The sequence below is a fragment of the Piliocolobus tephrosceles genome, chromosome 1 (assembly GCF_002776525.5).
Source record: "Piliocolobus tephrosceles isolate RC106 chromosome 1, ASM277652v3, whole genome shotgun sequence".
Taxonomy (NCBI): domain Eukaryota; kingdom Metazoa; phylum Chordata; class Mammalia; order Primates; family Cercopithecidae; genus Piliocolobus; species Piliocolobus tephrosceles.
Window position 1 is genome coordinate 88,243,473 of NC_045434.1, and position 16,172 is coordinate 88,259,644.

Consider the following 16,172-nt stretch of genomic DNA (forward strand, 5'->3'; position numbering starts at 1 on the left):
GGTAGGTGGGATTACAGGGGAATACCACCACACCCAGATAATTTTTTGTATTTTTAGTAGAGACAGAGTTTCACTATGTTGGCCAGGCTGGTCTCAAACTCCTGACCTCGTGATCCACCAACCCCAGCCTCCCAAAATGCTGGGATTACAGGTGTGGGCCACTGCACCTGGCTTGACCAGTTTATCACCCCTTCCTTAGCCTATTTTGTTATCAAGCCATAATCAGAGAGATTCCTTACACAATCTTTCTTTTTTTTTTGAGATGGAGTCTTGCTCTGTCACCCAGGTTGGAGTGCTGTGGCCGGATCTCAGCTCACTGCAAGCTCCGCCTCCCGGGTTTACGCCATTCTCCTGCCTCAGCCTCCGGAGTAGCTGGGACTACAGGCGCCCGCCACCACGCCCGGCTAGTTTTTTGTAGTTTTTAGTAGAGACGGGGTTTCACCCTGTTAGCCAGGATGGTCTCGATCTCCTGACCTCGTGATCCACCCGTCTCAGCCTCCCAAAGTGCTGGGATTACAGGCTTGAGCCACCGCGCCCGGCTTACAATCTTTCACCAGCACTTTCAACCCCTTGCTTCCTTCTTAGTATACTTTATCCATCTACAAATCACGACCCAGGATCTAAACAATAATGTCTTCCCTGCTATTGTGCCCAGGGAGCTAGGTGCTTCTCGAGAAAATAGCACAAAGATATGGATTGGCACATGTTTATGGTACCAATCTATTAGAACCTCAACACTGCTTGCTTCCTAACCGCCCCTCCCCACCTTTTTAAAGAGATGGAGTTTGGTTATGTTGCCCAGGCTGGAGTGCAGTGGCTATTCACAAGCATGGTAATTGTGCACTGCAGTCTCGAACTCCTGGGTCGAGATCTTCCTACCTCAACCTCCCAAGTAGCTGGGACTATAGACGTGTGCCACCAGGCCTGGCTAATTTTATTTTTTGTAGAGATGAGTTCGTACCATGTTGTCCAGGCTGGTCTTGAACTCCTGGACTCAAGTAATCCTGCCTCAGCCTCCCAGACTGTCAGGATTACAGGCCTGAGTCACTGGGCCTAGCCCCTCCTCTCTTCTATGTCCTTTTATGTCTATACTTTTTACACTCCCACCTCTCTAACATCCTACTTTACAAGTCTGACTAAAGCTGTCAGACAAGGACTCCTATAAATTACTTAGCCCGAGTCAATAACAAACAGCTGGGAGTGTACTGTTGTTATATTTTCACCTTGAGTCTCCAGCAGGATGAGGCATATACAGTCCTACTTGAGACCACTTTCTTACTCAGTTGGCTTCCCAACTAGGCTAACCCCACACAGCTGGCACATAGTAAGTGCTCAGCAAATGTCTGCAGAAGTAGACCATGTAACTAAACCATATCCACCTGTGCTCATTTCAGCTCCTTTCTCTTCAGAACCCTGCTTTTTGGTTATCCTTCTCTACTGAGCTCCAGGTTTTACTTATTCCTTTCACTGTTTCAATAAATATATACCTGAGTTGCTCCCATCCTAAAACAACCACAAAACCTCTCCACATTACTTAGTTCTACAAGCCAGATTTCACCTCTACAAATCCACTGAAATTGGTCTCAAAAAGGTTATTAACTGACAAATCAAATGGATACTCAAGTCCTTTTTCTTTTGTATTTGGTTTTTGGGTTTTTTGTTGAGATGGAGTCTTGCTCTTGTAGCCCAGGCTGGAGTGCAATGGTGCGATCTTGGCTCACTGCAACCTCCGCCCCCTGCGATAAGTGATTCTCCTGTCTCAGCCTCCTGAGTAGTAGCTGGGATTACAGGCACCCGCCACCACGCCCAGCTAATTTTTACTATTTTTAGTAGAGACGGGGTTTCATCATGTTGGCCAGGCTGGTCTTGAATTCCCAACCTCAGGTGATCCCCGCCTACCTGTCTCCCAAAGTGCTGGGATTACAGGCATAAGCCACCGTGCCCAGCCCTGTCTACTCTTCTTTATACCCACTGTCATCACTTTCCTTGGTTCCTAACCATCTCTCACCTGAAATATTGTAGCAACATAATAAAGTGTCTTACAATTCAACTAGCCCATGATAATGGTTTACTGAGTGGAGTATGGAATTTCCACTTAGGTGTTACTTCACCTGAGTTACTTCAAACTTCACCATTGATACTTCATTTATTATTATTTTCTGAGACAGAGTCTCACTCTGTCGCCCAGGCTGGAGTGCAATGGTGCTAACTCGGCCCACTGCAACCTCCGCCTCCCGGATTCAAGCGATTCTCCTGCCTCAGCCTCCTGAGTAACTGGGATTACAGGCACCTGCCACTATGCCCAGTTTGGCCTTGCCCCTTGGATTCTCACTACAGTTACTCTGAATTAGTCCCAGTTTGCAGAATGTAATAACTCTGAATCACTTTACATAGTTCTTTCCACCCAGAAGACCCCTTTCCCAATCTAACCCCTTTACCCGAATAAATTCTTCTACTTAATCAGATCTCAGCTTAGAAGCTATTTTCTGTGAGAGGATTTTCCTGTCCTTCACCACCTTCTCAAATTGGGTAGGTTTCCCTACTCTGTGCTTCTAGAGCATTTTGTGTTTATCCCTGTCTCAGCACCAATCCCTTCTAATTCCCTGTCTATTTGTTTTTATTATATCCCTCTATAGGCTGTAAACTCCTTGAGGGCAGGAACCGTGTTTTATTTTTTTTTGGAGATGGAGTTTCGCCTTGTTCCCCAGGCTGGAGTGCAATGGTGCAATCTCGGCTCACTGCAACCTATGCCTCCCGGGTTCAAGCAATTATCGTGCCTCAGCCTCCCAAGTAGCTGGAATTACAGGCATGCACCACCACTTCTGGCTAATTTTGTATTTTTAGTACAGACAGGGTTTCACCATGTTGGTCAGGCTGGTCTCCAACTCCTGTCATCAGGCCATTCACGCACCTTTCACCTTCCAAAGTGCTAGGATTACAGATGTGGGCCATTGCACTCAGCCGGAACCATGTTTTATGCGCTTTTGTAGTCCCTGAAGTAAGGACTTTATAAGCCTCATCTTGCTTAATCATTACAGTCACCCTCATGGTCGGTACCATATCTTTACTATTGTGCAAGTAAGTAAATTGAGGCAGAAAGTTAAAGAAACTTGTCCAGAGTTATTAAAAAAAACAAACCGGGATTTTAAAATTTTATTTTTTTCAAGATGGAGTTTCACTCTTATTGCCCAGGCTGGAGTGCTGTGGCTTGATCTCAGCTCACTGCAACCTCCGCCTCCTGGGTTCAAGCGATTCTCCTGCCTTAGCCTGCCGAGTAGCTGGGATTACAGGCACCTGCCACCATGCCTGGCTAATTTTTATATTTTTACTAGAGACAGGGATTTCACCATGTTGGCCAGGCTGGTCTCGAACTTCTGACCTCAGGTGATCCACCTGCCTCGGCCTCCCAAAGTGCTGAAAGTACAGGTGTGAGCCACCATGCCCAGCCAAAATCAGGATTTAACACCAGGCAGTCTAACACTAGAAGCAGTCCATCACTAAATCCATCCCCCTTTAAATCTCTTTTCCACACAACTTGGCAGCAACCTATCTAAAACACAAATCTGACTATATCCCTTGTTTGTAACCTAGGCCTGCCTGCATATCATATCCTCTGTAACATGACTCCTGTCTACCTTCCTGGCCAGGTCTCCAGACACTCTCCAGGACTCACGTGATACTGCCACTATAGAAACACCAAAGAGTCCATCCCTCTGATCCTCCTCTACTTGTTGGTCCCTCTACCAAAATGCCCCCTTTCACCTTACCTTTCTGGAGAAATCCTGCTCATCCTTCAGAACTTTCTCCTGAAACCTTTCCTGACCATTCTTTTCCCTATCCCTCTGCAGGCAGTGGAGTAAATCCTGTCACTGCTCTCAGAAGCTGTGTGACTTAGGGCTTAGGCAAGTTATATTTTGTCTTAGTGTTACCATTTATATAATGGACATATAAGAGTATATACTTCATATATACTCTTATAGTATATGAAGTATATACTAAGAGTATATACTTCATAAAATTGTTGTGAGGATTAAATGAGATGTAAATTAAGCACTTAGCACGGGGCTTGACACATAGTAAGTACTCAAAATACTAGGCCTCCATGGCGGCTCACACCTGTAGTCCCAGCACTTTGGGAGGTCGAGGCAGGCAGATCACTTGAGGTCAGGAGTTCAAGACCAGCCTGGTCAACATGGCAAAACCCTGTCTCTACTAAAAATACAAAAATTAGCCAGGCATTGTGGTGCACAGCTGTAGTCCCAGCTACTCGGTAGGCTGAGGCACAAGAATAGCTTAAACATAAAAGGTGGAGGCTGCAGTGAGCTGAGATCACACCACTGCACTCCAGCTTGGGCAACAGAGCAAGACTCTGTCTCAAAACAAAAACAAAAACAAAAACAAAAAACCACGGCTGGGCATGGTGGCTCACACCTGTAATCCTAGCACTTTGGGGGGCTGAGGCAGGCAGACCACCTGAGGTCAGGAGTTCGAGACCAGCCTGGCCAACATGGAGAAACACCGTCTTTACTAAAAGTACAAAAATGAGCCAGGTGCGGTGGCAGTCGCCTGTAATCCCAGCTACTCAGGAGGCTGAGGCAGGAGAATAGCTTGAACCCAGGAGGCGGAGGTTGCAGTGAGTCAAGATCTCACTACTGCACTCCAGCCTGGTCGACAAGAGCGAGACTCTATCTCAAAAAGAAAAAAAAAAAAAAATCAGGCCAGGAGCAGTGGCTCAAGCCTGCAATCCCAGCACTTTGGGAGGCCGAGGTGGGTGGATCACTTGAGGTCAGGCGTTCAAGACTGGCCTGGCCAACATAGTGAAACACCATCTCCACCAAAAATACAAAAATTACCAGGGCATGGTGGCACATGCCTGTAATCCCAGCTACTCAGTAGGCTGAGGCAGAATCACCTGAACCCAGAGGTGGAGGTTCCAGTGAGCCAAGATCATACCACTGCACTCCTGCCTGGGTGACCAAGTGAGACTGTCTCAAAAAAAAAAAAAGCAAGTCTTATTAATTACTCATCCCTATTCCTCTGTATAGCTAGACCACCACTGCTGCAAGTATAACACTGTAATATGATTTCTTCATGTGTAGTTCCACCATTACAATGTAATCTCCTTGAAAGAGGCAGCCACATATCATTTACCTTGTATTTTAGCACAATGCTGGGCATATTGTGGGCACTTATTAAGTAACTGGACTGTTTAAATACTACCCACCTTTCAAGGCCCAGTTAAATTTCCATTTCCACCACTTATATTTACCTAATGAGTCCAGTCAGATTTTCTCTTCTCAGAATTCTACTACCTGACTAACCATATGCTATCTTGCATTATATGTAGAAGTGTCTCAATTAGGTTACATGTTCCTCTAGAGCAGAAATGACCTCTTACACTGTTTATCTGGCCAAAAACAGCTTATTTTTCCAATTGCAAAGCGAGAATTCAACAGTCACTTGGGACTTAAAATATTGCAGCCCAAGCATGGGAGGTCCCACCTTATCTTTACTAGTAAGTCACCTGTCTTTAATAAAATTCAGCTAACAGCTTATCTCCTGACTCTCCTTCCCTTAGCTTAGCTATTGGAACTCTGCTTAAAACTATAAATCTGACTACATTTGTGTGCTATTGCCACATCTCAAGTTCCCCAGGGTGGAAGAGATCTTTCTTTTTAATCTCCCTCAAGACCCAGTACAAGGCATTATACAGACAAGGGCTGCTTGTGTGGGTGCTGTTGGCTCACTGTGGATATATCCTCAATGGCAACTCTCCAAGTTATTTTTCTTTTGCCTGTCTTTAATATTGCCCAGCCCACAACCAGCTTAAAATAAAAGCTGTTGGACAGTAATGGTGACTTCATCCCAGCCACCCTGCACATTAGATGGCTCAGCTGAGAGGCTTGTCAGCACAATCATGTTGGAGGAGTGGACGAATCTTTGATTCAACTCTTTGGGATAAAGACTTCAGAATACATCTAGCTAAAATAATGAGCAGGAATGACTATTTAGAAGCATTGCAGAATCAGTTTGCTTTGGTTGCTTAGCCCTATAGTATGGGAGTGAAGGACACGGATTGGCAAGTTTTAAAATGAAATACATCCTGCCAAGTGTGCAGTGGTGAAGAACTAAAAGGAAAAAAAAAAAGGCTAAGGAGTAACACAAAATATAGATAGCCCTAAACATTTTTGGCACCTCAGGCTTCTTTTTTTTGAGATGGGAGTCTCCCTCTGTCGCCCAGGCCGGAGTGCAGGGGCGCAATCTTGGCTCACTGCAAGCTCCACCTCCTGGGTTCACACCATTCTCCTGCCTCAGCCTCCTGAGCAGCTGGGACTACAGGTGCCTGCCACCATGCCCAGCTAATTTTTTGTATTTTTAGTAGAGACGGGGTTTCACCATGTTAACCAGGATGGTCTCGATCTCCTGACCTCCTGATCCGCCCGCCTCGGCCTCCCAAAGTGCTGGGATTACAGGTGTGAGTCAAACATGCCTGGCCACACCCCAGACTTCTTAAGGCCACAAATTAAAACTGAGGACCAGGGAAGCCAGGAATAGTGGGAAGAAATAATATAAAAGCCTAAGATACTAACTCAAGCTCTTCAGCTAATCAGCTTTTCTACCTTACAAGTAACTTATCTCTATATCTTAAATTCCTCACTTGTATTAAAATGAAATTGCACCAACTGCTGGGTGTAGTGGCTCACACCTGTAATCCCTGCACTTTGGGAGGCTGAGGTGGAAGGACTGCTCGAGGCCAGGAGTTCAGGAGCAGCCTACACAACAAAACGAGATCCTGTCTACAAAAGAAAGGAAAAAAAAATATATTCTCAGCCAGGCGCAGTGGCTTATGCCTGTAACCTCAGCATTTTGGGAGGCCAAGATGGGAGGAGTGCTTAAGCCTGTGTTCTGAGACTCACATGGGCAACACGGTGAATCCTCATCGCTACAAAAAATAATTAGCCAGGTGTGGTGGCGTGTGCTTGTAGTCCCAGCTACTTGGGAGGCTGAGATGGGAAGATTACTTGAGCTCAGGAGGTTGAGGCTGCAGTGAGTGTTTGCACCCTGCACTCCATTCTGAGCAAGACTCTGCCAAAAAAAAAAAAAAAAAGAAAAGAAAAGAGAAAGAAATAGCCTCACAGACCTCACCTCATTCCCCAGCTGGCAAACACAAACCAGGGATAATATACTCAGGAGGAAATCATGGGATGGCTCACTAACCCCACCACAATAAACACCATTAACTTGTGTCTCTAGTTTGAGTTTGTACTTGTTTTATTTTATTATTTTTTTAGATGGAGTCTCGTTCTGTCGCCCAGGCTGGCGTGCAGTGGCGTGATCTCGGCTCACTGCAACCTCTGCCTCCTGGGTTCAAGCGATTCTCCCGCCTCAGCCTCCCAAGTAAGTGGTATTATAGGCAAGCGCCACCACGCCCAGCTAATTTCTGTATTTTTAGTAGAGACTGGGTTTCACCATGTTGGCTAGGCTAGTCTCAAACTCCTGACCTCAAGTGATCTACCCACCTTGGCCTCCCAAAGTACTGGGATTTCAGGCGTGAGCCACCGTACCTGCTGGAGTTTGTTTCTCCTTTGGTAACCTTTCTTTTGTATAATACATTCACAGGCAGCTTTTAACTTCTTTCAGTAGCAGGTTTCCAGCAAAGCAGATTGGGACATCATGAGGAAAGAAATCACTCTGCCTCCTGCTGGCCACCAGCAGAAAGACTTGAGTTTCTTTTGTCTTATTACAAAGAAATAACGTCTCCCTCACAAACATGGGAACTTGAAAAGGAATGGAAGACAAAGGGAAAAAGGAGAATAGGCCTCCTTTTTTGCTAAGCCTGGACTAGGCTTAGGTGTCAAGAAACCATTTAGATCAAATACCTTAAATGCCTCATCTTGTGAGCCACAAACTGAGGTTGATGCATCTTCTACATTAGCTACAGAAACAAAGGGATGGACAAGGTTTATGCCAACATTCCTGCTCCCTTTCCCTAAGTGATGGTATTGGGTAACTCAGCCGCATCTCACATTAGCAATGTCTTCAGTATTGTTTTCCTCCCCCTCCCAAACCCCAATAAATCACACCAACTGCTTCAGAGTATTTCTGAGTTGGGTTTTTTCATGGGTTTTTGTTTTGTTTATTTCAAATACTGAAAAAGTCCTTTGGGCTCTGTGGGGTTCCCCATGCTCATGGCTCCTTTCTCCCACACTCACTGCTCTTCTCCCCACAGCAAATCTATTTCAAGGACAGTACTTTTAAAAATAATTAACACTGAGTTCTCAACTAGCTCTGCAGAACCAGAGGAGCTGTTTGCATCTGTCTGTGCAGATGGAGTTTCTTTTATCTGACACCAGGTCTCCAATCACACTGAAACAAGGCATTTATCTACAGAGCTCAAGTAGAACCCCTTTTCATTAGTCTACTCCACCTCCTTCCCCTCACATCTACCCCACACCAGCCACGTGGTTAAGCGGGATAGTCAGGAATGTTTTTACCAACTCCAAGCCCTAATTCATATTCCTCCATATCTCCCACCCCACCCTCTCAACCCCACCCCCACCCCCAGAATTTCATTGAGATTTCTCCCAACTGTTATTTGGAAAAAAGGTAAAACAAAAAAGGTTCAAGGTCTTGGTGCTCAGCCCAAGGGGCTCCATGTGCTGGGACACCAACGGGCAAGGGCTTCTGCCTCTCCAGCCCGCACCCGAGCCACCTCCTGACCCCCAGCTGTAAAAGCAGGAAGGGGCAGGAGCCAGCACAGGACCCGGGTGCGGGGAGGGCAGCGTCTCAGGATCTGGCGGAGCCCCAGGCAGCATCATTCAACTTGGCCACTGCGGACGAACACAGAAGAAAAAAAAAACAAAACACTGTCAAGTAATAGGGGAAAAAAACCCTGAACTCCATCCCAGTCTCTACCCCATGATTCCTCCACATTTAACAACCATTAGGCAACCTGGCATGTGTCTCAATCCTATCCATAAGGGAGTTGCAAAAAATCAAAAAAGAGAATTTCAGTCTTTTCCTATCCACGAAACAACATTATCTGCCTTTCTGGGATATCCATGGATAACAAACATAGAAAAACAATTCTTTAGATAAGATGAAAATAACTGGAGGTTTCCAGGTGGGTAAGCTGCCTGACTCAGAGCAGGCTCAATTTCAGAGGCATGGCCACAGCTACTTGCAAAGACTGAAGTAGCACAGTGATGACATGGTGACTGTGTGGAGGCCAGAACCAGACCACATACATGCTGTTCTGAGTGGATTTAATAATCTAGGTGTTTTTTTTTTTTTGAGACGGAGTCTCTCTCTGTCCACCAGGCTGGAGTGCAGTGGCGTGATCTCGGCTCACTGCAAGCTCCGCCTCCTGGGTTCAAGCCATTCTCCTGCCTCAGCCTCCCGGGTAGCTGGGACTACAGGCGCCTGCCACCGCGCCCGGCTAATCTTTTGTATTTTTAGTAGAGACGGGGTTTCACTGTGGTCTCGATCTCCTGACCTTGTGATCCGCCCACCTCGGCCTCCCAAAGTGCTGGGATTACAGGCGTGAGCCACTGTGCCTGGCCAATAATCTAGGTTTAATCAAAGCAATTTGCATTTGGATTTCCTTGCTAAGGAAGCTATGTACTTCATGCTGTGGAAACTGGCAAATACAGAATGTAGCTTGTTTGTTTTCTTAGCCTTGAAGATGACCAGGTAGTGAGACAGAGTAAGACCAACAGTTTTTCTAATTTCCCTGCTCCTCCTATTCCTTCCTAAAAAGCAGACTCATTGTGACCAGTAGTCTTGAGGACTCAAGCTGAATGATACAGAAGGCAGCTCAAACAGAAAAGAAAAAAAGTACAGAATTCGAGAAGATCGGAGATGAAGAAAACGTACAAAATTATATATATATTTATATATATAATAACATGACATATCTATGTACAACATGGCTGGGACAGTTGAAGAAACTATACAATGGTGTTCAGCATTTTCCCCTTCCCACATGGACTTTAAGGATGACAGCATGAGGAAATGGAGCAAGAAACACAAAAATTATATACAATTACAAGTGACAGTCAAGGAGTTTGGGGACCAGGGAGTCCAGGGATCCTGCTCTCTCCATTCCTTCCTCACCAACTTTTTCCTGTCCAATCTGAATGACAGCCTGAACACTGGCCAGTCAGAAGAAAAGTATATACACACCTCATCCCCCCCACATGCACATCAGCAAGTCTGTCAGTCATTCTCATTGGGCCAAATGTTTGGCATATCAGAATTTGTGATGTGAGAGGGAGGGCAGGAGGATTACAGAATCTTGCTCTCTTGAACATTAGTTCTCACCCTGGCCCTCTCTGTCATAACTAGCAAGTTGCATTCAATAAGATTCTAGCTAAGCTGGTGATAACTAGATTGAAGATGCGGGTCACCTGCAACCCCTTTCCTCCACCTATTCACAAATGAGCAAGGCTACCTCTCCTCATCACACAAGAGCTGGGTTGCTGAGTTCTGGGAATGCAGAGATTTCTCAGTCTTCCTCCTCTCCCTCCCTAACCACTTTCCCTAGCTTCCTCCAAGGTGAATCATCTTCTAAGAACCTGCTCCTCCAGCCCTGCAGGAGTACTCAGCCCCAGGGGCTAGCTCAGTTTACCCTTCTTCCTCTTTCCCTAACAATATATCTGGCATCAGATTGCATCTGAAACATGGGTCAACATATGTGCATGACTGAGCATGTTTCCTCAGGCCTGCAGCTCTGCTGCCAGAGAAGCTTTTTAGCAGCTAAGGCCCAGAGGTAGGCTGGGAAAGTGGGCTGGGTCAGAGGCAAGAAGCTTCCATGGCTAGCTTATTGTTTTTTTTTTTTTTTTTGACCCTCAAGACTGTGATATCTGTAAAGTTCTCTTGCCTGAATTTATAATCCCCAAACCTCAATTTACTCTCTCCTCATGTATCCCTCAAATGGTTCCCCTCTGTAGTACTTTCCCAATATTACAGAGCAGAGACTCACCACCCACAAGCCTTCCTCACCTTTAGTTTTACAATGAACAGTACAGAGTTTTTCTGTTGGCAGTTGTGACTTCAGAATCAGAATCAATCTTACATACATTTAACTCTATTTTACAGGTGAGGAAATAGAAATCCAAAGAGGATAAACGACTTAACCAAGGTTATACATCAGCTCTGCTGGGGCTCAGTAGAGCGAGAACCTAGGTATCTTGACTCCTAAACCAGTGCTCTTCCCACTATCCCATGATACTTTCAAAAGCAACATGCTGGAAAAGAGAGAGAAGGTGCCCATTTTCTGTGAATAGTGTTCATCAATCTTTATATTATTTGAGAGCCAGAGCAAACTGTAAGAGATACTAAGTAATGGAGGCTAAGGGGGCACTGTAGTTTTAGGCAAGCAAGTCAATTTTTCTTTTTAAGGATTCTCTAAACCTGCCACAATGGAAACATGAAGCAATAGCAGCCTAAGGGACAGAACACTTAGAAGCACAGAAAACATGTCTCATTCAATCTACCTTTCCCAACTATGTTAGGTTAGCCTTGGGATGTTAAACCTGCCAAATTATTCCCAAGGCTCAGTCTAATCAATTTTGGGACATTCTCTCCCAAAAGGAGAAATCACATCTCTCCAGTTTCTCACACAAAAAAAACATTTGCAGCATTATCCAATCCTAGCCTTTCCTATTTCTGGGCCCTACCTGGACTACAGGGAGTGTGTGGAAGTCTCAATCTAACCAAAGAAATCAACTTAGAGCCCCTTTTCAACCTACATTACCTTCTCAGCAGCCCCCAGCAAAATCACAGTCATTTCTGGCTAGCAAGCTGACAAGATCTGACTAGGTGCCCATTTCATCCCTGCCTATAATATATAAAAGTCCAGTGGTTGAGGAAGGGGAGGAGAGGGGGGCTCAGGTTACCCCGCAAGCTTGCTGGTGACGAGCGAGGACTTTCTCTGGGGCAGATCCTGTGGGGTGGGGATGTGGTCACCAGTCACCAGGTTCTTGTCTGGTCCTGCACTTGGCAGCTGCTTATTCTTCATCTTGGCTTTGGCCATGTTGTAGTCTCCTGAGTCAAAGTACTTTTGCTAAGAGATAAGAGGGAGGTTTAGGTGAGTGAGGCACTCTGGCCTTCCTCAAAAACAAGGAGACTCACATCTCACATCCATTATAAACCCTCATGCACACTCGGATCTTTCAAGAAGTCTTCCTTGATTAACCTCATGCATACACAGTTTAACATTAATTACATGTACTTATGTCTTCTCCCCAGTGTGTTCTGACTGTTTCAGGTACGTAAGCAGTTTCCCAGCTAGAGTAAATAGTTTTGGAGTCAAGGGAGGGCCCCTACCATCCTTTGTACCCCACTCAGTATAGGATGGTTCAACCAAATCACTTATTCATAAAGGGTAACTGAGGACCTTACTGGGTACAGGGCAATAACCTGGAACTGGAGAGACAGAAATGAGTAAGATATAGAGAAGGATAAATATGGGGCTATCCTAGCCACCAGGAGATCAACCACAAGCCAACAACCTCAAGATGATTATTCTCCCAGACCCGGAATAGAAACTGGGCCTGTTCATGAGGATAATGTATTTTCCTTCTGGCTCTCACAGCTCCCACACATGTTCCATGACTGTGACAGCCTGCCCACGCCTGCCTTGCCTCCAGCAAGGTAAATGCAAATCAGCGTCACATTATCATCTGTGACTAAGACTCAATAATTGGGATCCTCCACAGGGATGTTTCACCCTCTATTTTATCTACACAGAGAAGCACACTTCAATTTGATGATTTATAATTTTACAGTCATTGCAGAGGAGAGTAAAGGAAATATTTTTTTTTTTTTTTTTTTTTTGAGACGGTGTCTCGCTCTCAAAAGATGGAGTCCCAGGCTGGAGTGCAGTGGCGCAATCTCACCTCATTGCAAGCTCCGCTTCTCCAGTTCATGCCATTCTCCTGCCTCAGCCTCCAAAGTAGCTGGGACTACAGGCGCCCGCCACCACACCCAACTAATGTTTTGTATTATTAGTAGAGATGGGGTTTCACCATGGTTTAGATCTCCTGACCTCGTGATCCGCCTGCCTTGGCCTCCCAAAGTCCTGGGATTACAGGTGTGAGCCACTGTGCCCAAATTTTTTTTTTTTTTTTAAAGATAATATAATCCCTCAGTCAGCTTTAGGTACCTTTGGGAACTAAAAATATGATCAGGAGCTACATGGCTATGAAAGTAGACTCTCTCTTGGTGAGGAGGACCACTCTGAACAGGAAAAATACGTTTGCTGCAGGAGTATAATTAATGGCTGGTGCTCACTTCAAGAGTATGAAGAAACTGATTCACTTCAAGTTGAGGATTTATTTCTGTAGGAGAGATGGTTTGATCTTCTTCTGAAATGATGCATCCCAAAATTTATCTCTAATGCTTAAAAAGTACACAATCCTAAAACCTCCAACATTCAAACAGGCAAATGCCTGGGGGCAGTCTGCATTTCAGTTTCTAACATCTTTCCCTCATTCCCCCACATACCCAAATGCTCCAATTTAGGCCTTAATTTTCCTACACAGGAAATCAGGAGGGAACTGATACCACATTAGGGATTTACATTAATTTGACTTGCTCTTTTCAAATTTCAAATTCCTCTCTACTTCTGTTCAACAACAAAACCTCCAGAAAGGATCCAGTAGAACCTCTACAGACTTCATTCCAAGAACCCCCTTTGGCTCCAAAGAAAGAGGGTAAGAGATTATGCCCCATACCCCTTTCTGGAGTCTCTTCATGAGGAAGTCGGAGCCTCCAGGCTTTTGTCCTAGGCTTGGGTATTTGGCCTTTAGCTTTGCCTCTTCAGCTCTCTCAGGGAGAATACCTTCTTTCTCCTGCGTGTCCTGGAGAAAACAAATGAGCCAAATAAAATTAAAGACTGAGAAACAACTGCTTCTCACGTCTGATAACAACTATACTATCAACTTCTCCTGGAGATCCACCCACTTGTAAATATGCTATCTCCACTCTGCTGTTAAAGCCAGATCTTTGTTAAAATCCCTAAAGCTCAAGATGACTACTGTGAGAAGAAAAAGACAAGCTGCTTCTCACACTCCACCCAAGGAACCAGCCAGGGACCTATGTGTATTGGGCTAAAGGTGATACTAAACACAATACTTTAATCACAGAATGGGCCATATCACTCAGCACAAATGCTAAGAAAGACAGAAAAAAGAGCTAGCAGGCTTCTGGTGATACAGGATGAGTAGGAGGGTTCCCTAGGCTATCCTACATGTCACATGAGAAATTAAAAAAAAATAGTTTGGGGCTGGGCACAGTGACTCATGCCTGTAATCCCAGCACTTTGGGAGGCTGAGGCGGGTGCATCGCTTGAGCTCATGAGTTTGCGACCCACCTGCGCAATATGTTGAAACCCTGTCTCTACAACAACAAGAAACAGTTTGCTAAATGTTCCCTCCTTATTCATTTTTTTCTTTTCTTTCTTTTTAAAAATCGCTACACAACAAAGCAGTTCCTTCCTTATTCAGGGTCTAAGCCACCTGTTAGGTCTCCCTGTGGAGGAGGCTAGCTATGTGGCCTTCTTCAAAGATCTCCACCTGAGTAATGGCACAGCCTTGCTTCAACATTTCCACAAATATTATGGTAGCAAGCTGATAAACAGAGAGGAAAATGACACTGTTTTTAACCTCAGGAAAAGAAAGATACAGTAGGCTCACTAGTATTTACCCACCAGCTTTCATTAAAAAAAATCAATACCTACCCTGGTGGTGCAGGGGCTCTCACTACTGTAGTCAATCTCTTTTTGTTTCTTGTGGTCCCTGCTGCCCTTTAGTGACTTTCTGAAAAGATCTGAAGTCAACGTATGGCTCTTTTTAGTGGGATTATATTCCTTTCTCTTGAAAATCACGCATAGATACAACACCAAGTGTATTTAATGAGTGCCTGAACCCAGTGCTAAATTTTAGAAGTCAAATACAAACCCCAATAAGGGGGTTATTGGCAAGTTTCCATCACGGAATCGCGGGTGCACTAAGTCCCTGCCTTGGAAGTCTAGGGGAAGAGAGTGGCGTCTTTCTCACGACCCTGTTGGAGTCTTTTCCAAGTTTAATCACCATGATTCTGCTTGGAACTCTAGTCCTCTTCGATCTTGTTGGGTCCAATAGACCATCCTTAGCTACTAAAATAGGTCTCTTGAGAAAGTTGCCGCCTTAAACTAGCCATAATAATAATTACACTTCTCCCCTCCCCCAATACTCGTCCTTTTTAAACGTCTTTACCTCGACCCCTCTCTTTGCGGATTGAGGCTGCGGGCCCCAGCCCGGATGCTGGGTCATTTACCTCTACTAACCCATAACACACATCACACCCAGGACCACCAGCTAGACCCCTTCCATTCACCCCTTCCATTCACCTTCTTTCCAAACACCCGCCCCGCGTCCATGCTCGGCCAATTATAGCACAGCGTCCAAGGGTTGAGCAGTAGGCCTATTGGCCAATCAGGAAGAGTATAGTACTGAGTGACAAAGGACCCAACAAACCAGCGCCAAAGCAGCAGGTCGTGTTGAAGCTCACCCTGCGTGACGCAAAAAGTGGCCAACCCCTGCGGAGCCTGAGACCATGGCGACCAATCCGCACTGGTGGGAGACCGTCTCCCGCCCCATCACGGTCTCCCCAGCTCGCCCGCCCGCATCCCCTCCACTTCACCTGCTTCTCCTCGCCGGTCTCCTCCGCAGGGTTCTCTTCTTCTTGTTTCTGGGACATGGCGGGACCGGGACTGTGGAGTGTAGGGAGCCCGGGAAGGCAACCGGAGAAGGGAAGGGGGAGGGGAAACGGGGATAACCTGCGCTGCTGCTTCGGCTCCTGTCACTAGTGTTGCTCAGTCAAAATGGCGGCGCTTGCCCATGACGTTACGACCGCCCCTTCCTATGAGAGCCAGTGGGAGTGAGGTAGATGGGGCAATGACGTAACGATCTACCAATAGTCGCCGTCTAAAGGTGGGCTCTATAGAGGCGACCGGCAAGCTGGAACACCAACCTGGAAAGAGAGTGAGACACAAGGACCAATTGGAAGCCTGTGGGCGATATTGGGGGCGGGGCTGCTGGCTGTGGTATTTTTGCCCCTTTGGTGGGCTCCGGCTTCCTTCACTCCAGCGCCCCGCACCCGAGAGGCTTAGTGGGGCGTCAAACTGG

At 45.8% G+C, this 16,172-nt stretch overlaps 1 protein-coding gene across 2 annotated transcripts in view; it reads right to left on the reverse strand.

Annotated features, from left to right (window-relative positions):
* The window catches only part of ENSA (endosulfine alpha), a 31,609-nt gene extending 15,716 nt beyond the window's left edge, over window positions 1-15,893 (reverse strand). The window contains exons 1-4 of one of the 2 annotated variants that reach the window (XM_023213617.1): window positions 15,688-15,893; window positions 13,740-13,865; window positions 11,901-12,067; window positions 8,099-8,831 (exon numbers count right to left, since the gene is read on the reverse strand). In XM_023213617.1, the coding sequence (XP_023069385.1) occupies window positions 8,816-8,831; window positions 11,901-12,067; window positions 13,740-13,865; window positions 15,688-15,744 (366 nt within the window). In that variant the 5' untranslated portion in view covers window positions 15,745-15,893 and the 3' untranslated portion in view covers window positions 8,099-8,815. Of the gene's footprint in view, window positions 1-8,098; window positions 8,832-11,900; window positions 12,068-13,739; window positions 13,866-15,687 lie in introns of those variants that run through there. The other variant, XM_023213616.3, reaches the window with a different exon arrangement.
* Window positions 15,894-16,172: the final 279 nt, after the last annotated feature.